Source organism: Crocodylus porosus, unplaced genomic scaffold, assembly GCF_001723895.1.
Source record: "Crocodylus porosus isolate Cpor-Errol unplaced genomic scaffold, CroPor_comp1, whole genome shotgun sequence".
Taxonomy (NCBI): domain Eukaryota; kingdom Metazoa; phylum Chordata; order Crocodylia; family Crocodylidae; genus Crocodylus; species Crocodylus porosus.
This window is the reverse complement of record NW_017728931.1, coordinates 21,654,180-21,676,262: the sequence shown is the minus strand read 5'-3', so window position 1 is coordinate 21,676,262 and position 22,083 is coordinate 21,654,180. Positions and strand designations below refer to the sequence as shown.

Here is a 22,083-nt window from a genome sequence, read left to right as displayed (position 1 = left end):
CAATTTCTCAAGTTCCCGTTCTCTATTGCAAGCCATCCTTCCTGCTTGGATTATGTCTCCCATAATGTATCACTGTCTCCCCTGTTGGTGATAAAAGATGATGTACCATGGAGTCACATGGCTGAAGTATGTCCTGGGATGAGGTCTGGCTAATCTGGCCCACTTGGCCAGAAAAAATGGAGGCATGATGCAATTTTATTACAACTTCTGTGAGATGCCATGGCTGCCTCTAAATATTTCAGTTTTGTGTAAAAAAAAAATGTAGGAGAAAACTCAAATTTCCCTTGAAAACTGTTTTGACTGAAAATTTTGGCCTGCCCTATATTTCACTTATACTTCATTCCACTTACAGGTATTCTCCAAGGTATGTACATACTGAAAGTAAACTATCGCTGGCTTCTTCTGTGATGGTGTTAAGACCTGAGTGTGTGAGGGGCTGAGAGTCTTCAACTCTGATTTATTTCAACATGAAGGGATGGTGTCCAGCACCACTGGAAATTGTACATCTTGCACGACTGAGCCCATGGGAAATAACATGACCAACCATGAGCGGACAGAAATGATTTTGAAAAAGGATCCCCCTGCTCTAGCACCTTTCTGCTACTTGTGTTAGTACAGCTGTAGTTTAAGCCACAGGCAACAAACTCATCTGGCTCCACAAGACTAAATGAGAGGTATGGGGCCAGTCCATGGTCCAGACTGTGCTGCACATAGTGCATGCAAAAGATCAGCCCAATGTACCATGGGTTTTGTACCTACTGTCTCTAGTCCCACATGCTACATTAGGTACTCATGCCAGCTCCACCCCCTTCCACCATGTGCAGCATGTGCCAGACCAGCTCGGTGCACAACCTACAATGTGAGAGGCTGGTGCATGCTGCATGCAGCACCAGGGTTGGATTAATACATAGGCAAACTAGGCACATGCCTAGGGCCCAGAGTGGCAGGGGGCCCCAGTCCTTCCCTCCTCAGCGGCAGAGTGAATGGCCCTGTCCGCCTCCCTTTCAATCTCTTCCCCTCCTCTCTGTCAGCCTTGCCACCACAGTGGTTGTTTCCTAGTGGCAGCTCCAAGCCCCACTCCCCTTAGGTGGCAGTGCCAGGGTGGGGAGGCAAGTCTCAACTGCCCTGGAGCACAGAAATGTGTTTGCCCACTAAAGGGTTAATCAGGTCTGCACAAGGCCTATCTAAGATTCACAGGCAGCATTGTGGGTGTGATGATAGGGCTCTGCAGGCTGTCTTTGACACCCCAAGTTTAACCTTAAAAATCTGATGTAATATATTTTTCATCTCTGATTATAAAAATGCACTGCCTGATGGAAGTACCACACTAACAGAGAAAACAGATATTTTGTTGTAAAATGCTAGATTTGGATTCAAAAGATTTGGGTTCTATTTTCTATAGGACTAGCTGGAAAGTAGAAATTTTCTTTGCAGAAAATTCTGTATTTCAGAGATTTTTGCTCTGATTAGAAATGAGCCCCTCAATGTTCAAAGTCTTCCATGTAGTAAAACCTGAAGAAATCTTTTCAGTCAATTATGACAAAAATCATGATTTTGATCTTTGAAATTTTATAACAAAAAATATAAAAAGACATGAAAAGCCTTAATGTTCCACTCTAATAATACTGAATGGGATGTTTTGTCATTATTCGAGTTTACTTTTTTCTTTTTCTTTAGAAATGAAAGTTTGGTAAAATCAATACAATGTTGATGGAACTTCATTTTCTGATATTTCTTAATTTTTTTTATCAACTTTCATTCTTAGCTGTTTCTTAGACTTCCTTTGTGAATTTTGGCAAGGCAGTGTTTGTCTCTTTTTATTATGATCTGTAAAATGGGGCATAATATCTCCTACCTCACAGGTATATGCTTAGAAGGTATTTGCAAAATACTTTCATACTGTTTAATGAAAACTAAATAATTAGCACTCCAGTTTCGAAGAGCACTTTGAAAGGCACATGGCCCTTTGTAAGGAATGCATGCAATTGTCCCATTGTTGTCTTTCCCAGCTTTATACTGCTTACATTACAAATAAATGTCAGTTTAAATAACTGATTCTTATTCGGCAAAATACTAATATGCCAACCTTGATGATGTGAACTTTTGACAGTACATAGGAAAGAAGGAGAAATGTGTTTTCATAGTCACAATTTAGTACTTCACAGTTTGATGTGGATGGGTGATAGCAGCTAGTATTTTATCGTCAGCCCATACTACCTCTATGGGGAAAAATCTGCCAAGTTTGGCAAATGGTCAATGTAACATGATGCTTATAGAGCATTGTACTAAATTATATTGGGTTACACTGCTTATGCTGATTTAATCAGATATAAATGCAATGGAAAATGTGTAAAGAGATGCTGCATGAAGAGAGGAAATGGTGTTTTTTCAAAAGGTGCATTCTACTGGAGCTATAGAAGAAGAAAGTTTTCCACAATTACCTATGGGTAAATTAAGCCAAGTCCTTTTTTCAAAATCATACTATTGCATGCAAACAGCAAGGGGACATACTGCTTACTGAATCAACTCATTCTTGTTAGTGATGTTGAAATTAGTTTAGAAAATAATTCATTTAGATCTTAGCCCAGAACTCAAATATTATATGAAGCCTCCTCAGTTATTTTTCATGTGTGCACTTCTGTATTATCAGGTTTCCATCCAGCAGCTAAAGAGCCAAAATACCTTGAGAGGCGCTACTGTCTGTCTTTTGCATGAGTAGAAGATGAATGCTGAAATCTCCTAACAGAGCCATTCCCGAAAGACTGAGTCCAATTCTAAAGGCTAAGAGGTTACAATAGTTTTACCATGTAATAAGTCAGGGATCCTCATTTTCTCTGATTAAAATGAAACACCACTAAATATATAGGTGTATATTAGTGGCATTTCATTGTAATCATGGACAAATGTGGATCTTGGGTTACTTTTTTTCATCCAAAAATTGGGGGGTTTATTTTATCAGAGAAAACCAGGATCCCTGGTTATAATCTAGTTATGAGGGCATGGGCTAAATGGAAAGAAATGAAAGGTAGGGGGAGGAGGAGGAGGAAGGGAGACAGATTAGGTGAGAGAAGGATATTCTCTTTTGACTGGCTGTTTACTCCAATCTTTCTGTCTTGTTTTCATTCTTTTCACTTGAATTCACCGCAGCTCACCTGAATTTCTTTCCCCCTCTCTCTCCTGTCCTGTTCTCCACACTCCTGTTTTCTCTTCTATTTGTAACCTACTGAAAAATAAAAAAAATTGTGGCAGTGCCATGATATTTGCTGCTCTTTTATTTGTCCCTCTGGTTCTATGTTATTCCCCTTCTCTCAGGCTACATACGTTTTGTTCTTTGGGGCCATATTTATACTGCTCCCACTAGGGAGCACCATTCCAAGATCCTGAGCTGGCCTCACGCTCACTACCTCCCCAAAATGGAAATAGTGTAGCTAACTAAACTCTCTCTCAGCTTGTGCCAATACACTCTGCTTTCAGGAAGCTACCTAGTGTGTATATAGTGCAGTACTAAGCCATCAACACTACTTCTGGTTCAGGAGGGAATCTATGTGAGGTAGGCATGGCACGATCAGGTAGGACATTCCCTAGAGCAGTATAACTGAGCAGCTAGATTTCAAGCTCTACCAGGGAGAGGCTATCTGCTATGCTAGCACAATTGGGCCAGCTGGACAACTGGCTAGTCCTCAAGCACTACCATAGTAAATGTGGTTAGGAACAATAGCAATTTGGTGTCCAAAGTAACTTTAAGATGAATAAGTTAGTGGACTGTACATTCATCCACAACAATTTTTATGGATGACCGTTTGAAAAAAGATACTGGTATTATATTTACACCATCCCTCTCAGTTCCACAGACTCCTAAATTAAACCAGGTTATCCATGATTTCACATAAAAATAATAATGTAATAGTTAATCTAATGCATACTATCCAGAAGGTATGCACACACACATACAGTATGAAATAATAAACATTTAGGATTTTTTTTTAATTCACCTGAATTAACATTTAGACTTCTATCATTACCCTCAAAAACAGGCGGTATTCCCCAACCAGATGTGCCATCTGATACGTGCCATGGCCAGAGGAAAATACGAAAGGTGCCTGTGCATTTGCTGGTGACTTAGTATGGCAGAGGTAAATTTAGGTAAGTCTCACAGTGACTGCAGTAGACTTCAGAAAGCATTGAGAAGTTAATGTCTTGTTGGTGGTGCAAGGATTGGACCTAAACAGGATTTGTCATCTGACACTGCATCCTCTGTACATTAGAGGGACACACCACGATGTCTAATTTATGCCATCTATTTATTCTGGGTTTTATTCTGGTATTCTATATGTATGAATGTGAAATTCTTCCAATACATTTGGGCTTAGTTATGTCCCAAGATCTTTCTCACCTGAGGCCTCTGTCTGCTGGATAGTAGAGGCCTTTTAAAAACATTTTGGTTCTTTAATTTAGCATAATTTGGCTGAATCCTGAGCAGGCAGTATGAACAGAATATTGGTTTTCTTCCAATATTATTGAATAATTGAGTGCGAAGGCCCCCTTTGCATATTTTCTTTTCTTTCTTTTTTTAATATACTGCTTTCCACTGTGTTTTACCATTCATGCGTGCAGCTTTCCAATCTCTTCAGTGTTGCCGGTCAGTCAAGAGCAGAGCTACAGACTGCTTGCTGCACTTTGTCACACAGGTGTGGAAAGATTTTTGATTTGACTTACAAATTCCCTTCTCTTCCTGGCAAGCAGTCTGTCTGTCATACTGCTGCTGGGTGTTTTAAACAGCTGCTCTTTCCACAACATACTTCTTGGTATCTTCAGCTTTGTGATTTCTGACACACTCACCCCTTTCACTTATACCCCTTTCCTTGCCAAAAGACACTTGCTGTTGCAACCATGCAGAGATAACTACTGCAATGCTAAACTAATTCAGCTTTTTGTTCATTGAGACAAAGAAAAAAGTTATCTCCTACTTTTTTCTTTTATTTGTATTCAGTCTTGCTCCAGTATGCATCTGCTTTTATTACTGTTGCAGTTAATCAAGTAATATATAGAAGCTAGCATATATCTTGATTCCTTCCCATTTGAGAGTTATAGACAGATAGTATATTTATATTCCAAAACTCCTTTAACTTTTTTTTTTTTAAGTTTTATAGTCTCATAATATAATGTTGGGGCACTCTGAAGAATGACCCTGAATTCAACCAAAGATTTTGGCGAATGTGGCCATCTTCCCTCTGTTTTTTTAGTTGCAGTGAACTCACAACCGGAGCATTTAACTAATTATTCACTATGCCAGGAAAGAATTTATAAACAGAGACAGAACAAGGAGATTATGCTGGTCATTCAGTACATACTGTTCTTCTTTTGGAGTCGGTGTTGACCCAAGGCTTCAGCATATTTTAAGGGGCACTATTTTGTCTTTCAGAAGACAAGTGAAATACGAAAATAAAGCATCAGACTTAGAGAACTCATAACTGTTTTTATAAGTTCTGGATGAAGGAGGACCAAACTGGAAAATAGGACCCAACTTTGCCCCCAACTTCTTCTGAGACTTTCCTACTAGGCCTGTGCGAAACTTCGGTCCCTGTTTCAATCTGGTGGAGATTCAGCCTGATTTGGTGGCTGAATCTCCAAATCCAAATCGAATCAGAGGACCCTTTAATCTCTTAAAATTGAATTGGAACCCTCCAAATCGATTTAGAGAGATTTGGTGATTCAGACATAGACACAGCTTTAAATGTTTTTTGTACACACATCTAGGTACCAGGTGGCTCATGAATGCTGCAATGCTGGGGTGCATGGAGTGTCTCACAGGAGCATGGGGGGCTCCCCAGTGCACTTGGCAGCAGACCCAGAAGTGGACCAGAAGCACTTTTGGTCCAGTTCTGGGTCTGCCAGGGAGCATGCTGGGGGCCCCCTCCACACCTCCCAGCTTGGCTACTAGTGCCTCCTGGGTCTGGGGGGCATCCAGGATCCTCCCATGGCTCATCACGGGAGCCATACTTGAGGTATGTAGAAAAAACATTTAAAGCTGTGTCTATGTCCAAATTGCTGATTCTCTGAATCAGCATCAAATCTTCAGATTTGGAGTCGTCCGTATTGAATCAGGGACAGTGATCCAAATAAACAAATCAAATCACTGTCCCTGATTCGGGTTGAATCTGAATTGAATAGGGTCTTCTTCACACACTCATATTTCCTACCCCTAACTTTGTTATCTGAATTGATTCACCCTTGGGCTTTTTGACTGTGTGTACTGAGCCCAAATGCTCAGACAATCTGGAAACCAGCTTTCTGAAAATCTGTGTTTATAGATCAGTAGCATAACTAAGTGGGAGGCATCTAGGGCAATAGCCCTGGGTGCTGACTTCACAATGTGTGTTATGGGGGAGGTTACAAAAATAACAGCTGCAACTACCTGGAGCCACTGCTGTCTTGTGCACTGCAATTGCCTAGGGGAGAAGTTTTCACACTGTGTTCTGTGGACCACCACTGGTCTGCGCGCTCCATTCAGGTGGTCTGCAGAAAGGTTGTGGAACAATTGAAAGTATCTGTACTTGTAAGGTAAGGCTACTGATATTAAAAAATGAGTTGTGTGCTTTGATTTGTAGAACAAAAAAAGTCTGCAAGCAAATATGATATGTATTTAACACACATGATGCAAGGATTAATTAATTACCTGAATGTTTATAAAGGACTTTGAATTTAAAGAGCTCTGTGCCAATGTCAAGGACTATTGTTAACACTAGTGTCATAATAAAATTAGAGTTTGGATAAATGTTCTATTACCTTAAAATTTCCTGGCAATTTTAACTGGATACAGCCCTCTCTCTCATCTCTGGTGCTCAACTGTTATAATATTGTTTTATACTATTCAACACCTGGCTCCTACCTATACCAACCTTATTCTGATTTCATATCAGTGGTTTTACACTGATCTGTAACTGTATTGATTTCAGTGATTTAATTTTTATAAACCACTGATGTATGCAAGATCAAACATCAGGCTAAAAGTAGGTTATCCACCTCTGAGATCACGTGCTGTCACTACCGCAGTTTTCCAGCAACCAAAATTTAAAGAGTTCTCCCCTTTTTGGGAACCAGAAGTCCAAAGGAAAACAACAAAACCCCAGCAGTCTTTGCTGACCAAGTGCAGGAGGGCTGAACCTGATGATCTGTAAGGTCCCTTCCAGCCCCTAACAACTATGAAACTGTGAAAAGCCCAAACCTTCATTGTTCAGGATGGAGGACAGGGGAGGTCCTCAAGATCCTTTCCCTGTGGGCTACTAGCCTTTCTCTAGAATCACTATGATTCTTTTCCTTCTTCCCGTGTTTTAAAATTTCACCCCTCTTGTTGTCAGAGAACCAGGAACAATTTTTTGTACTTTGGATTCTTTTCTTGAAGACCTAGACAATAATGATGAAACAATAAGCCAGCACTGGGTGGTGAAATTAATTTGTTGAAACAGAACCTGCAGCTGCTCTTTTTATTCTAACCACAATACTGAAAAAATGGCTTGCCTTCATATTGCTTCTTTTCTGATCATATGTTGCTCTCAGGCTTACGACTCCAGCAGTCCCTTAAGAAGACTCTACGACCAGGATATAGAACAGGGGTGGGCAAAATGCAGCCTGTGGGCTGGATGTGGCCTGCCAGGCCATTCTGTTCGGCCTGTGGAACCCCTAAAAAATTTAGAAAAATTAATATTTATCTGCCCCTGGCTGCCTGTCATGTAACCCTCAATGGCTTGCCAAAACTCAGTAGGTGGCCCTCCGCCCGAAATAATTGCCCGCCCCAATATAGAAGACACATGAATGTTTCTAAAAGATCTGGCTTCCCCTCTGAAATAATACAACTGTCTGTAACACAAAACAAAGCAAAACAACCCACAAAAACCCAAGCCTCCCTGCAACCAAACCAAAAAACACCTAGGGAGATTCCTTTGTAATAACGGTAGTGTCACCTATCATGGGACTGTACTGTTAATTTCACCATATTTGGTGTTCTCCTTAAAGCTCCTAGAATTAAATGAGAGAGCTTTCATTTAAAAAAATGTAGGGACATTTATACACACGTTTTGGGAGGTGTGAGGGGAGGAGCACTTTAATTAGAACAGTTCTGAGAGATGCTCTAACTAAAGTGCCCAGAGTGTCATGTGTATCAGTGTTCCTGAGCTGAAAAATGGTGGTGGGGGTGCTTTAACTAAAGCTCATTCGATGAGCTTTAGTTAAAGTGCCCTTGCCACCATTTTTCAGGGCAGGGACACTGATGCATGTGATTGCAGAGAAGTGGGGCTCCCCGACTAGCCACAGTGCTAGTTTCCCCACTTGCCTTTGGGCATACCACACACCTGACTCGCCTGCCATACCTTGTTCTTAATTAATTACGATGTTAATTAAGGCGGGAGGCTGCCCATTTTTGCCCCAATGCCATGGGATGCTATCTGCAGCTCTGATCCTCCCTTACATTGCAGCCCAAGCCTTGCAGATGGCATCCAGCTGTTACTCTCACCAGCCCCACACTGGGCCCAGAATCCTCCTATCAGGACCCTTCCACGATCCCTGCAATCAGGCGGCCTACCCTGCCCTCATTCAGGGCTGCCTTGCTCCCTGAAACTATTTCCCCTCTTGGGCGTGGTCCCCCCAGGACCTTTGGCCACACAGGCCCTGGCCTTGGCTCCAAGGCCAGTCAGAACCTAGGGCCTTCAGCTCTGGGCGTCCCTTGCAGTGGGTCCCTGGCCCTTTTGACCATTCTGGCCCCAGCACTGACCAGTTGAGGGTACTCTACATCACACCTCTGAGTCTCTAGCCCTACTCTCTCTCTGGGGTCTGCCTTCTGGCCCTACTAGTGGTTAACCCACCCAGGTGTGGGAGCTGGGGTAACTCACACTACGACTGGTGTTCCAGGGTCTCATGGGGACTGTCACTCCCTCCTGGAGCAGCAGGTCATTGTGCTCTATAGGTCTTGCTTTCAACCCGCCCTCAGCCTCCCAGCGGTGGAGGACTTACTGGGGTCAGGACTCGCCCCTCGCTTTCAGACTGATTCCCCTTTTACTCAGCCTCTGGCCCACACTGCAGCCTCAGGCATCTGGAGACATACCTTGGCCTACTCCCCTCACTTGAGGCACCACACCGCCCCCCTCACTTGGGGCCACAGGCTTTCCTCCCTGGTGGACTCAGGTGGCCATAGCCATGCCTGGTCCCAACTACCTTTCCTCAGGGTCCTACATCCCACAGGGCTCAGGTGACCGCAGCCGTGCCTGGCACCCTCTCTTCCTCCTTGGGGTGTTGCACCCCACAGGGCTTAGGTGGCTGCAGCCATGCCTGGCCTCCCCACTACCTCCGATGTTACCAGGCCCACCCAAAGGTGAGGGCTAGGATTAAGACGCCCCTACCTGCCAGTTGCACTGGGGTGATAACTGGCCTGGCAGTTCCTGGGGGCTCCCACACCACTGAGAGCCCCACCAGGCCACCCACTCCTGGCAGGGTGCAGTTTTAGGTCATGCCCAGGACCAGGAGCCTCCAAACCATCGCCTACAGCTCCTGCCCTTACCTCCAGAATGACACATGAAGCCTTCCAGCCAGGCAATGTTGCTGCCTAGCCTGTCAGCAGGGAACTGAGCTGTTTATATAGGCAGCCAGGGATCTAAAATGGCTGTGTGACAGGAGTATCTCGCTGGAGCCTTTCTGTTGGTGGCTCCACCTTCCCGTCTTGGGCTAACCACCTGCTTACTCGCTGCCATGCCTTGATCTTAATTGATTGAGTGATGTAATTAGCTGGAGGCTGCCCACTTTATATGCCCGGTGTCAGGGGGCACTATCTGCGGCTCCTTTTCCTCCCCTACATCACAGCTCAAGCCTCGCAGATGGTACTTGACATGGTTTGCCCTATGCCTTGGCCCTCTCCTTTACTTCTGGGGCTCCCCACTGCCCCCTCTTGCTCCAGGGCTCCTCACTGCCCCCTCTCGCTCTGGGATTGGGGTCAATGCACCCCCAAATGCTGTGCCCTCTATGGTGCCAGGGTCCCCCACGCTACCGTGGAGCTCCTATGAGGCCTCCTCCAACCCCTGATAGACTAACCCGGTTCTCCGGTAAAACAGTAAATGCAAAACACAAAGCCCCTGGGCTATAACATAAACTAAACCGTCTGGTCAAAACCACGTTCTATCCCTACCGGGAAAATACTCCAACTCATAGTCGCAACCAGAGGATGCTCCTGCAGTCTATCTTCTCCTTTCTCTCTGCCCTGGCCGAGCTCCCCACTCCTTGGCCACCAGAGGGGAACTGCTCTCCTGGCCTCATGCTTGGACTTAAGAAGGGGCCAAGCCCTGCCCCTTCCTGTCAGCTGATTCCCTTGGTTCCCCTAGCAACCAACACTTGTGCTGCCCTGGTGACTGGCAGTTGAGCCTCTCCCTTCTCATCACTAGGGGCCTCTCCTGAGCCATTTCTGCTTTTAGGCACGGGGCACCCGAGTGATCTGCGACAGGCTGCCACAGGCTGGCTGCTTGGCGTAGGTCTTTAAGTGACAAGCACCAACAATGCCCTGCCACATACCTTCTTCCTAAAAATGGTACCTGGGGGAGGCTTCCCCTGCTGCTCCTCCAAAGCAGGCTCTTCTCAGAGCTTGTGTGAGCCCTCAAGTGGCGAGTACTCCCCAAAGGTGCTCTGCCACACACCTCCCCCCTTGGAATGACATTCAGGGGGGCTTCACTTGATTGCCTTCCCTGCTGGCTTTGTCTCAGCCTGCTGCAGCCCCTGCCACGTGGCGAGCACCCCATAGGTGCTCCGCCACAGTGATGATGGGGTCTACTACAGCACAATAATTATCACACTCCACACTATAAATACAGTGCAGCAGAGCAGCCTTGACACACATGTATTGGTGCCCTTGGTATCTACTTCCACATGCCTTTGTAAAAAAACAGTAAATCAAGCATACTTTAATGGTTTAGAAACCAGAAAACAAATAAAAAGAACCTCCCTCTCCTTTCCAATCTAATAAATTATAAGAGAGTATCCTTATTTTTTGGGTCCTAATTCATGATTTTGGAAAATGTGAGATTGACCATATGGTGAAAAGCATTATATGAATTTAACAACTTCTTATTTTGGTCCCTTAATTTACATGCTCCTCGCCTCAGAGATCACAATATAGATTTGCAATGTCCCCCAAAACAAGCCTCCAAACAGAATTTTGAGAAAGAAAATGTGTAATTTTAATACAAAGGTTCGACTTTAAGAATCACATATATGAGCAACATTGTTTTCTATTTGGCTTTCCCTTCTACTTTGTGAAGGCCCTAAATCAACATGTAAAAAACAACCCTAACCATGCAAGTAATCACGGCTGACCATTTAATTATGCCTATGAATGTTCACAGACTGCTGAGTGTTCTATCTTCCTGTAATTGACAGAATTAGCAAAGATCAAAAATATATCTATAGGCAGCTCTTTTCAATATGTAATGTATTTGTTGGATGAGAGCAAAGCATAGAGAAATCAAGTGTGGAAACTATCAACCACAACACCTTACAGCAGATAAGATACAGAATTCCAAAGACTTGTGAGTTTGGCAGGGTACACACATTTCTAACAACGCACAATAGATATTTTTACGCATGGAAGTGCAGTAGTGCCAGGTGCTTTGAAAAGCTCCTGGTACTGCAACGCTTGCAGTTGTATAAGTAACGAAATCCACGTCAGAGCTGAGAAAATGGCGGCAGTGTGCTTTTGAACTAAAACATATAGAATATGCTTTAGCTCAAAAGAGCAGCTAAAGACAGCACCATTTTCTGCATGTTGATGTGCATTTCACCACTTACACAACTGCACGAGACACAGTGCAGTGTACAGCTCATGTGCGAAGCAGACTCAATTAAATGTATAAATGCCCAATGAGATTTAATCAGAGTGTTATTAAATTTAGTCTTTGTCCCTGTGCCCTCTCAACTGGAGGTATAGGTATGGGTAAGCAGCCATTTTAATGGTTTTAAATTTTTAAGACTCTAACTTGAAATGTGAATAGAGAAACAGCTGGGTTATTATTGTTATTATCATGCTTATGTAACACTAGGTAACAATTTAGGAATTGGTTTTCAAAATAATGTTATGTTTGGCAGGACTGAATAACTAGGATCTGGAAATTTTAGTGTACAGGTATTAATTTCCTTAATATTTACCTCATCTATACTTCTCCCTTAGCATAATCATGTTCCAGAATTTTGGTGTAAGAATGGCAAAGAGAAAGTCTATTGTTACATAACTGTTTTGTTGTACAAGGTATCCATTCTTAGGTATATTAAAACAACTGAGTAATTTAACTGGCTGCATATTTCTAAAACCCTTTGAAAACTGATGTTAGAATGTCTCTTCGCCCTACTTTCTGAAACCTTGTGCTAAATACTATTTTTTGCTTTTCCTGTGACTCAAAATGCTTTGCAAGAACTAATTGTCTTATGATTTTTTCAAATATTGGTTTATTTATGGTTAAACTGTGCTAAAGAGAGATCAGGTGACTTGCTCAGAGTCAGGCTGTATGGGTAACAGAACCTGGAACTGAATCCAGGCACCTCATTTGCAAGCCCTACCTGCTCTGAAACATTGGAACACATTTCTGATTAAGGGCCCCTGGCTGTCTACTCTTTTGCTACACCAGAATCAATCAATTAGATATTGATCCATCACTTGCTGTCAATCGTTCCTTGCCTAGCGATGGAAAATTAATAAGGCTTTCCTGGAAATTATAAGTCTAATGGGATAAAGGAAAATGGACAGGCAATTCCTCATTAAACAGCATGAGTGCTTTGTTACAGGGTAATTTTGGCAGCTCCTGCAGCTCTTAACACCTAGACTCTCTCTACATTAACACCTGAAACTAGTTTTAAGCACTCATTAGTTGGCTCAAAATTACTCCACTTCAGGGCAGGAGTATCTCTAATCTGTGTTACCCATCTCACATTACACTAAGAACCTTGTTACATGGTAAATTTAGTTGGCTTCTGGAGCTTTTAACCCCTGGACTGGCTGCACGTTAACACCTTTTAAGTGACTTAAAGCACACTTGTTATTAGTTTTAAAGTTACACCACTCCAGGGCAGGACTATCTCCAATCTGCCTAATTTTGTTCTTGTTCTATTGCCATGTGGCCACTTCCCACAGCTATTCTGCCCAAGTTGAAGTCCTTCAGTATCCTAGAATGTAGTCTCCCATTCGGACTCAAGGTGAGTGGGGATGTTAGGGTTCAGTGGGGCCAGAGCTGAACAGTCCATAAGGATACCAGTTTCTGTAGCCAACATCACACAATGTGGGTAGCATCATATCTGGCCATGTTTGACTACGCAGCCTGAGTTATCCATTTGCAGCCTCCCTGAGTGGTGGGCACAAGCCCAGAGCAAGGCTTTGAACTTCTACCTTCTAGAGCCACAGTGTTAGGGTGACTGTATTTGGATCTTGGGGAGCATTGGATTTGCAGCTGAATAAAAGCATGACCTGTGATTTAGCAAGCTGCTGACCACAAGGCAGAACAATACATTAAAAGTAACATTGCAAAATGCTTAGGCAAGCATTTTCTTAACAGTATAGTAGTGTTGTAAAATATGTATTGTTAGAAGGTAAAGCAAATTTTGCTTATGAGTGCTTATGCTAAGCCAGCCATTTGCTTATGCTAAGTAACCATCCTGTGTCAACCATTTTCAAGTGAGTCTGTATAAGTCTGCATGCTGTGAATGAGGTGAAGTCTTAGGAATGTGGAAGATGGTACAATATGGGACTGAATGAAGAAAACAACACGTAATTGGTAACAGAATCCAAAATAAACATATGCAAAAAGGTGAATGGTGATTAGTGAAGAAGTCTCCAGAAGCTTCCGGGCTTTGGTTGAAGTCCAAGTGACTGAGAGAAGCAGGAGTCAAGGTCTTAGACATGTGGTCATAGCAAAAAGACATGTAAATAAGTGAAATGCATAGGTAATTCCATGCTAATGAAGTAAACAGTAAACTGAGGCACAGCCTGAGATAGGAGGAGATATAGATGGAACAAAGGAGAGGCAAATGTGGGTTAAATGGTAATGAGCATGAACCAAAGTGTATAAATGTGGAAAGAACTATTGTTCAAGGCTGCTCCCTGGTTTCACAGCCTGTGTGTCTGTGAGGGAGCTAGTCCAAAGCTGGTTCCATTTTGAATAAAGCTGTTGCCAGCAATGTGTGCTGGTGTTTGCTCCCTGCTTGCTCTGGCTAATGAATAACAGGATCCATGAGCAACTGGATCGTTGTCTCCCTAGTCGTTGGGCATGGAGTTGGGGTCTAACACGTAGGATATCTCAACATTATTCTCCAGCATTAGGCCAGGAAATCTCTGATTCTGGTTTCTATTCAAGCCACCAGAAAACAAAGATTTCTCTTTTATTATTAATACTTATCACAACCTTTGTTGAAGCTAAAACAAACTAATATAAACAACTGAACACTTCTCTTCTGTTCTGTTTTGTCCCTGACACTTCTTCTCTTTTCATTTTCTGTAATGAAGTGTTCAAACTTAACTTGGAAAATGGGAAGTTAAATTTTAGGCATAAATAAATTAATCACATTTTACTAGGTATAATTTTTGCCTGAAAGATGCTGAGACTTAACACAAGAAGAGAATCAGTTGGTCAGTAATAAAGAAAGAAAATGAAGTAAACATTGAGAAAGGATGGTTAGTCCTGACTGTGTCAGCCTAACCCATTTAGTACAAAGTTTGAACTTCTCTTTGGATAATTAAGTTGATCCCATCCACCCATGGGAAATAATAAGAACACTTCTGGACAGCACAAAGGACGTGTCATCTGGGACACAGTGAAAAGGTTATTAAAATGCCATGCTAAGAGCTCTGTTGTGGCTTTTAACTACAATCTCTGAGCTGGGAATTATATGAGAAAATTTCTAGCAAATTACCTCAAATTGTTCCACTGAGCATGTATTTTTAAAAGTGCATAGAGTAACAGCCATTTTACCACATATTAAGTATAGTAAAACCTCATTGTAATAAACCCACCCAGGACTAGGAGAATAGTTCATAAAAGACGGTGCTCGCTATAATAGGGCTAATAAATTTGCTGCATCAGTTCCTGCTGGCGGGATTGTTAAAAAACAAGGTTTATTATAATGAGTGTGTCCTGTATTTGAACAAACAAACAAGTCTGTTGGGTTTATTTTCAGTTAAAGTTAATATGCACGCTAAGAGCTTGGTGAACTAGATCCACTGTTTTTTGGACTGCAATGGGTGCCTTGTGAGTGGATACGTGGGGCAGGGAGGGTTTGAAGGCTCCTTGTGCCCACTCCCACACACTCTGGGGGACCCAGGCAGGTGCTGACACAATCTGACACTAACAAGGCCTCCAGTTAATTACTTTGATGAAAAAAAATTATATGTTTTCTTCAAATGTTTTTTGTAGAGACCCTCCAGTGATGCAGATTGAAATTAAGAGAGGGCACGTTTTTAACCATAATTTACTTTTGCACCGAGCATGCTTGCTCTTTTGCACTCTCGTCAACTTGGACAACAAAAATAGATCCCTCTATTTTATTTCCTGGTTCCAATACATTAGCTCAATATGTTTGTGTGGGTTTTTAACACTACAGGGCAGTATTTACTTTTTCCAAATGGACCTTGTATTTGAAAAAGCCACAGCAGTTGTGTTCATCGTACATTTTGGAACTGCCACTGCGGGGTTTTTTCAGTCCCTGAACAATGTGACTCTGTTGCTTAAAATAAATGACTCTTACTTCATATTTTCTTATAAACAAGTTAACACAAACACACTCACCCCACAGATTTCTAATTAAGCACATACATTAGTCAGTTTTTAAATCCACACCTCCTGTCCTCCCTGCCAGCTGGGAACCTTCCTCACCATAAAAACTCACAATTTCCCTCAATAAATCTCCTCCATTAAAAGGCAAAAGATTTTTATGAGTCTCATTTTCTATTTATTTCATTAGTTTCCATCTTAGATATCTAAATTCTCTTTTATTATAGCTGGGAATTTTTATAATGTACAAATTGAAATAATGACTGTATCACAGTGCTTTGCAAGTGGTTTTCATTAAGGCTCCAGCTACTATTCCTTGCCCTGTTGGATATCTGTGGGTCAGGGTTACTTTATGCTGGACAGAAATCTGACCATTTACATTGAAAAGAATAACTAAAAACCTATTAGATAAAGACCTTTAAAATACATTAGCTGATGGAGCTCAATTTCATGTTCTGATCAAAACCAGAGTGCCTAAGCAGTTTTAACAAGGCAATCATTGTAAAATGCAGAAAAGCTGTGAATAGATTCTGGAACCTCCATGTTTTTGCAATCAAAATTATTATTTGTCTCTATGATTCTGAGTAAACAAACACACCATGCCTGAAATATATTTGGCTTTCAGAAGGCTCTACCAGATAGACCACAAGGTTTTGTTTTTCTGTCAATATAGTGACTAAATTCATATCCTTTATTAGTAGTATCTGCTGGTTAATACCAGTGACTTAATTCAAACTCTGTTTGAATGGCTAGTGGAAATATACAGTGTGTGCATATTTGATCATCAGAGTGTCTTGCTACTTTGTCATTGATAAGTTTGCTAGAATATATTCCCACTACTGGCAGGGTCATCACCTGCTTGAATGATCATAGAGAATCCACTTGCTAAGATTTATAACTGTGTTGTTCTCTTTTTCCTAGTTATATGCAAACTTCTCTTTCACCCCGATACCCTTACCAAGACGAGTCACTTGCTCCAACCAAAATCAGCACTGGGTTCACAACCACCCAGGAAATCCTTGATTTTACAGTTGTTGCATGAACAAGAGAGAGAGCTGTCTGCTAGTCCATCCCAAACAGTGCATTAAATAAAAAATTAATGGTTTGTTGATACAATATTGGCAAGCAGCAACCAACTATTAGAGGAAATTCACTGTACTCTGGGCAAAATATGAAAATGTTTATAATTTCCAAAAGAAACCAGCTGTTGATTTTAATTTAAATTTTGGAACCATGCTGTCTAGGGTGCAGGTAGGAGACAGGGAGAATTGCTTTTGTGCAGTTCCAGAGGTTTCTTCAGTCATATAAGACGACATCTCTGTATGTTCTATTAGACAATGCTTCAAACTAGGTATATTTCTCTATGTATCAATATCTTTTTTCCCCTGCACAGCTCTTGTATTAGTGTACCTGCCTGTGCATTAAATTTAATTACCTCTTCCAAAACCAAGCCATGATTTTCAGTGCTCTGAGGAAAGAAATTTAAAGAACAATTTCTGATCAACACAGTTATTCCTGTGAGTGTATTGCCAACTGATCACTTACCAATGGAGCGGTGGATGCAGGTGTGTTGATTATCACTCAGGAAAAACCCCTCTTTGCATTGACATTCATAGCTGCCCATTGTATTCACACAAATCTGTTGGCACCCTCCATTGTTATCGAGACATTCATCAACATCTAGGAAAAATAAAGATAATATAATATATACACACATAAGCCATATATTTAAAATAGTGAAGCATCCACTAAAAAGCACTCTGTAAATTAAGCTAAGGAAAACTACATGGATGCTGTTAGAGTTAATCCAGATTAGTCCATTTAACTTTCTCTCACACATTGTCATACTTTCTGAGCTATTAACTGATTTCCAGAGTACAATGAATGTTAACAGTTGTAAAAGGGCTGTGACCCTGTCTGCCAAGTGCTGTGTTGCGCCCTGTCATTCCCACTCTGCTTGGAGAGAGATACTTCAGGGCTACAGGAATTTCCAGCAAGGGTAGAAGGCAAACACAAAGGGCATTACTGGGTGAAAATAGTTTTTATAGAGTTCTGGTCTTGAACAGAACAGCATGTTTCAATTACTGAAGTCATAACCCCCTACTTTGTCAGTTTGTTTAATGTTGTTTAATGAAAGGAAGGCTTCTTAAATCTAAATGTTCCATGTCTGTATTGTCATTTTAATAGGCAAATATATAAAACCGCAAAGGCAGCATTAGCTACTGGCCATTTTGAGGGTCCCTCCCCACCCCCATCGCTTCCTTTTGACATTAAAATGTTTATACCATTCTGGGATAACAGAGACATGTTTTCACACAGAGAGGTCATGGGCATTAGAGATATGTTCAGTGTATGTGACCTGTACTCAACCATGCATGCACTCTCCTAATTTGTTCATAATAGGCAGCAAGGTACCCTGATTCAAGTTAACTTGTTGGACAATAGCATCTCTGCTATCCAGGTAACCCACTACTTGTTGCGTATACAAGACACTCAAACAGTAGGCCTGTGCAAAGCAGCTAGTATTAGCTTCAGATTTGGATTCAGCTGATTTGGGGGAAAGTGATTCAATTTGGTGATTTGAATCATTGTCCTGAATTGATTCAGACAAATCTGATTTGGAGATGCAGCTGCTGCTGAATCTCTGAATCACACAGGCCCATCCCCCACCCACTCTCCCAGCCCTGGAAATGGCTGCCCCACCCACCACAGCTCCGGGTGCTTTGAAAAGAAAAGCCCTGACTCACTGGGTGCTGCCGGGTGGGGGATGATCCCCACTACCCCCCACTACCTTTCACCACATGGGGGGCTCTTCCATGAGCCCCCAAAGTCCTGAGGCCACTGTAGGAGCTGGTGAATTTGTGGGTTTTTTTGGTTATTTTTTTCTTAAAGGGCTGGGCAGCTGTATGGAGGGAGGCTTGTGGTAGAGCCCCCCATGCAGCATGGGGTTGTGGGGGGCAGCAGTGATCACCCCCCGCCACCTGGCAGCACCTGGTGAGTGGGGGCTTCTTTTTTAAAGGGCTGGGAGCTGGGGCAGGCAGGGAAGCCATGGGGGGCTGGGGGAGTAGGCGAGGCTCACGTGGTGTTCGGAATGGGCTGAGGAAGCAGGCTGGGGATGGGGCCTGGTGGGGGTCCCCCCATGGTCCCCTCCCCGCTTCTCCAACCTCCCCTCTCCCGCCCCCTACTTACCAGCTCCAAGTCTGGGTTCAGCTCCCTGCAGCAGCAGGCGGGGACTGCCCAGATCATCAAAGCTCTATGAATTTTTTCCAGATTGATTCGGAGAGCTTCGAATCAATTCAGACCTTTTTATTGGTCCCCTGATTCAATTCAGATTTGGAGATTTGGCCACTGAATTGGACCGAATCCCCTCCAAATCGAATCACCACCCGAAGCTTCACAAAGCTCTACCAAACAGTCACTTATTTAATAGTAAATGGCAACATTTCAACAAGTGAGGGTTTCTTTTTTTTCAGTGGGGTTGTTGCTTTTAAGGAGAGGAAAAATCTCAACACCAAAAATCTCAATCAAGTTGGCACATTTTCTGCAGTAATTGATTTTTTCAGGAATGCCCATGGTATATGAAATTACAGGGCAAGTTGCTCAGGCAGATACCTGTGGGCAGGGGATCTGAGATACTGGAGAAACCTGATCAGCAGTTAAAATGGTATGGCAGAGCTGGTTTAGTCAACTTTTCCAAGTCAGGTGACCTCAGATCATGAGTTTAATCTATGTTTGCAGGATGTTTACTGTTTAAGCTCCAACAACACACAGGATGGAAAATGCAATTCTTTGTGCTTTGAATAAAACAAGAGCTTTGGGTTGAGAATAACTGGAACCTCAGAAAAATCAGGATGCCCCTGTTTTCATCTTGAACCAACATGGGAGAAAGTAATAAGTTTTATTTTCCTTCTTTTTTTTTTTTTTTTGAAGTAAGGTAATCTTCAGAAAACCTGGTGCTCTACATTCACTCCATGAACACCATTCACTCACCTCCCCCTGACCAGGTGTTGGTAGATTACTATTTCCTCTTCACCCTTTAGGGGACTGACTCCCCTTAGCTGCTACATCAGAATAGTTTGGAGCATACATGAGGAGAAATACAGCAACCAATGTAACAGGGCATGGTGATAGCAATCAAATGACTCAAGAGCCTCAAGATGAGCCTTATATTATTATTGGTATAAAATATTTTAATTCACTCTACAGAGTTTGGACTTATTTCTTCAAAATAATGCAGTGGGTTATGACTCATCTTTTTAGCAGATTAGTTAATGCTAAGTAACTGGAAAGGATAAAAATCTCAGTTGATATATACCCAAAACCAAAAACTTGCTAAAAAATGAACAGTCTTCTGAACATTCTGTTTACATTACCACAAAGTAACTTGAATAATTGCCTTCCCATTCTGATGAATAATTTGAAACAACTGAAGTGATTTATTAACTTTTGTGTACTTTTGATAGTATCAGCTGATACTTTTGATAGTATCAGCTGATAGTATAAGCCAATGCTAGTATAAGCATTACAGTATAAGCTAATATCAGCTTGTACTGTAATTAGATAGACCAATTTACTGCCAATCCCGCCCCCACATCCATACTCATATGTTGGAATAAATGTTATTACAGTGCAACTCTGACAAACTTTTGATAGAAATGTCTTCCAATTGTTTTCAGTTATTTGCACTTAAATCATTAAAAAATATGGACAAAGCAAAAAGGAGTTGAAGAAAGGAAGAAGCTGGGATGTAGAACACATGGGCATCCAGAGCTGACCCAAGAAGGGTGCGGGGCCTGGGACAAATCAGGCAATGCGGGGCCCCGCCCCAGCTCCGATTCCATGAGCCCTGGACCTGAAGAAGCTGCCGTTGCCATTGGCAGCAGCAGCAGTGGCAGCGTAGCAAGGGGCTGAACGTGGAACCACTGCTCTGCCCAGCTCCATGCCACCACTGCTCCACCCTACTCCACAGGGCCCCCCAAAGTGCGGGGCCCAGGGCGATCATCCCAATTCACATGGCATCCATGCAATATATGCCCCACCAGTAAACCGTGGCCCGACTGCAGCACTGTTGATTTCTTTTCTTAAGTCCTGGCCCTGCAAAGGTGTCAACCTGCTTTCAGCTTATTGTATTACTGGTACCTTAGAGCAAGCCTGTGCCATACTGACTGCACATGGCCACCACAATGGCTTTGAGCACACTCCACAGACCAACAGCATGTTGGATACTGAAGTCCCTAAAGTGGCTCTGGAGATAATTACAGAGACCCCTGTTTGGCATATTTCTGGGTTTGGAGTGTGTGTATGGGAGCAAGAGGCTGGGGCCTGGTTGAAACCTAAGTTCAAGCCCAATGAAGTCAATGTGTGGATACCTTTAAGAGTGTTATGTATAAGTTGTCACATTTGCCTGGGGATTGCAGGAGGGAACAGCAGAATGATAGGCAAGGTACTGATCTCAAATAAACAAGCTTTATCATTCTATAAGATTAACTGCTTGGTCTTTTGAAAACAACACATGGTATCAGGATTGGAGAATGAAGAAAGACAAAAACAAAAAAAAATAGAGCATCTCAGAATTCCAGAGGAGTTAAAGTTGTCCAACAATGCAGCAGAAACCTGGAAGAAATTCAAGCAGAGGTTCACTATGTATATGACAGCCAGACCTACAGAGAAGGAAGATTCACTTAAGGTAGGTAATTTTTTAAAATATATCAGGCCCAGAAGCTCTGTCCCTTTATAATAGCCTTCAACTGTTAGAAAGGAGTCCCCTGTGCTTCAGTGGTAGAATCATTGGCTACCTCACAGGTGACCTGGCTTCAATTCCCAGACACTTGTATACAATTACAGCCAATTATACAATATACAATTACAGGCCCCAAACATCTAGACTTAGTCTGGTCTTTGGATTCTGTCTCAGTGGCCTAAAGGGAGGATGGAAGGTATGGGCAGCCTCCACTCTTTCAAAAATTCCTGCCCAGGCTTATGCATCAAAGGTCTGGGTGGCCCTCATGCATACACCATGATTTAGGCAGATTGACTGTTGCCACAATTGTCAGAAGCAGAACAGAAAAGCTATGGCACAGTAATATTGTATCCCAAAACAAAATGAAAACTTTGAACAGTATAATTTCAAAGTGAGACAGCAGGAAATAATGTGAGACAATAGAGGAGTTTGTCAAAGACCTCAGACTGCTGAGCAACTTTAGAGACCTAAAAGAGTCTTTGGTCAGAGACCAAATAGCATTGGATATAAGGGATACAAGCCTCTGGAAAAGTCTGCTAGAGGATCCTGAGCTTAATT

The 22,083-nt window shown here is 42.4% G+C and overlaps 1 protein-coding gene across 8 annotated transcripts in view; it reads right to left on the bottom strand.

Annotated features, from left to right (window-relative positions):
* SCUBE1 (signal peptide, CUB domain and EGF like domain containing 1) overlaps window positions 1–22,083 on the bottom strand; it is a 340,412-nt gene that overhangs the window by 237,448 nt on the left and 80,881 nt on the right. For 7 of the 8 annotated variants that reach the window (XM_019544341.1, XM_019544347.1, XM_019544342.1 and 4 more), the window contains exon 4: window positions 17,331–17,465. The exons of the other annotated variant lie outside the window; for it this stretch is intronic. In XM_019544341.1, the coding sequence (XP_019399886.1) occupies window positions 17,331–17,465 (135 nt within the window). The remainder of the gene's footprint in view (window positions 1–17,330; window positions 17,466–22,083) is intronic. 8 annotated transcript variants of the gene reach the window in all.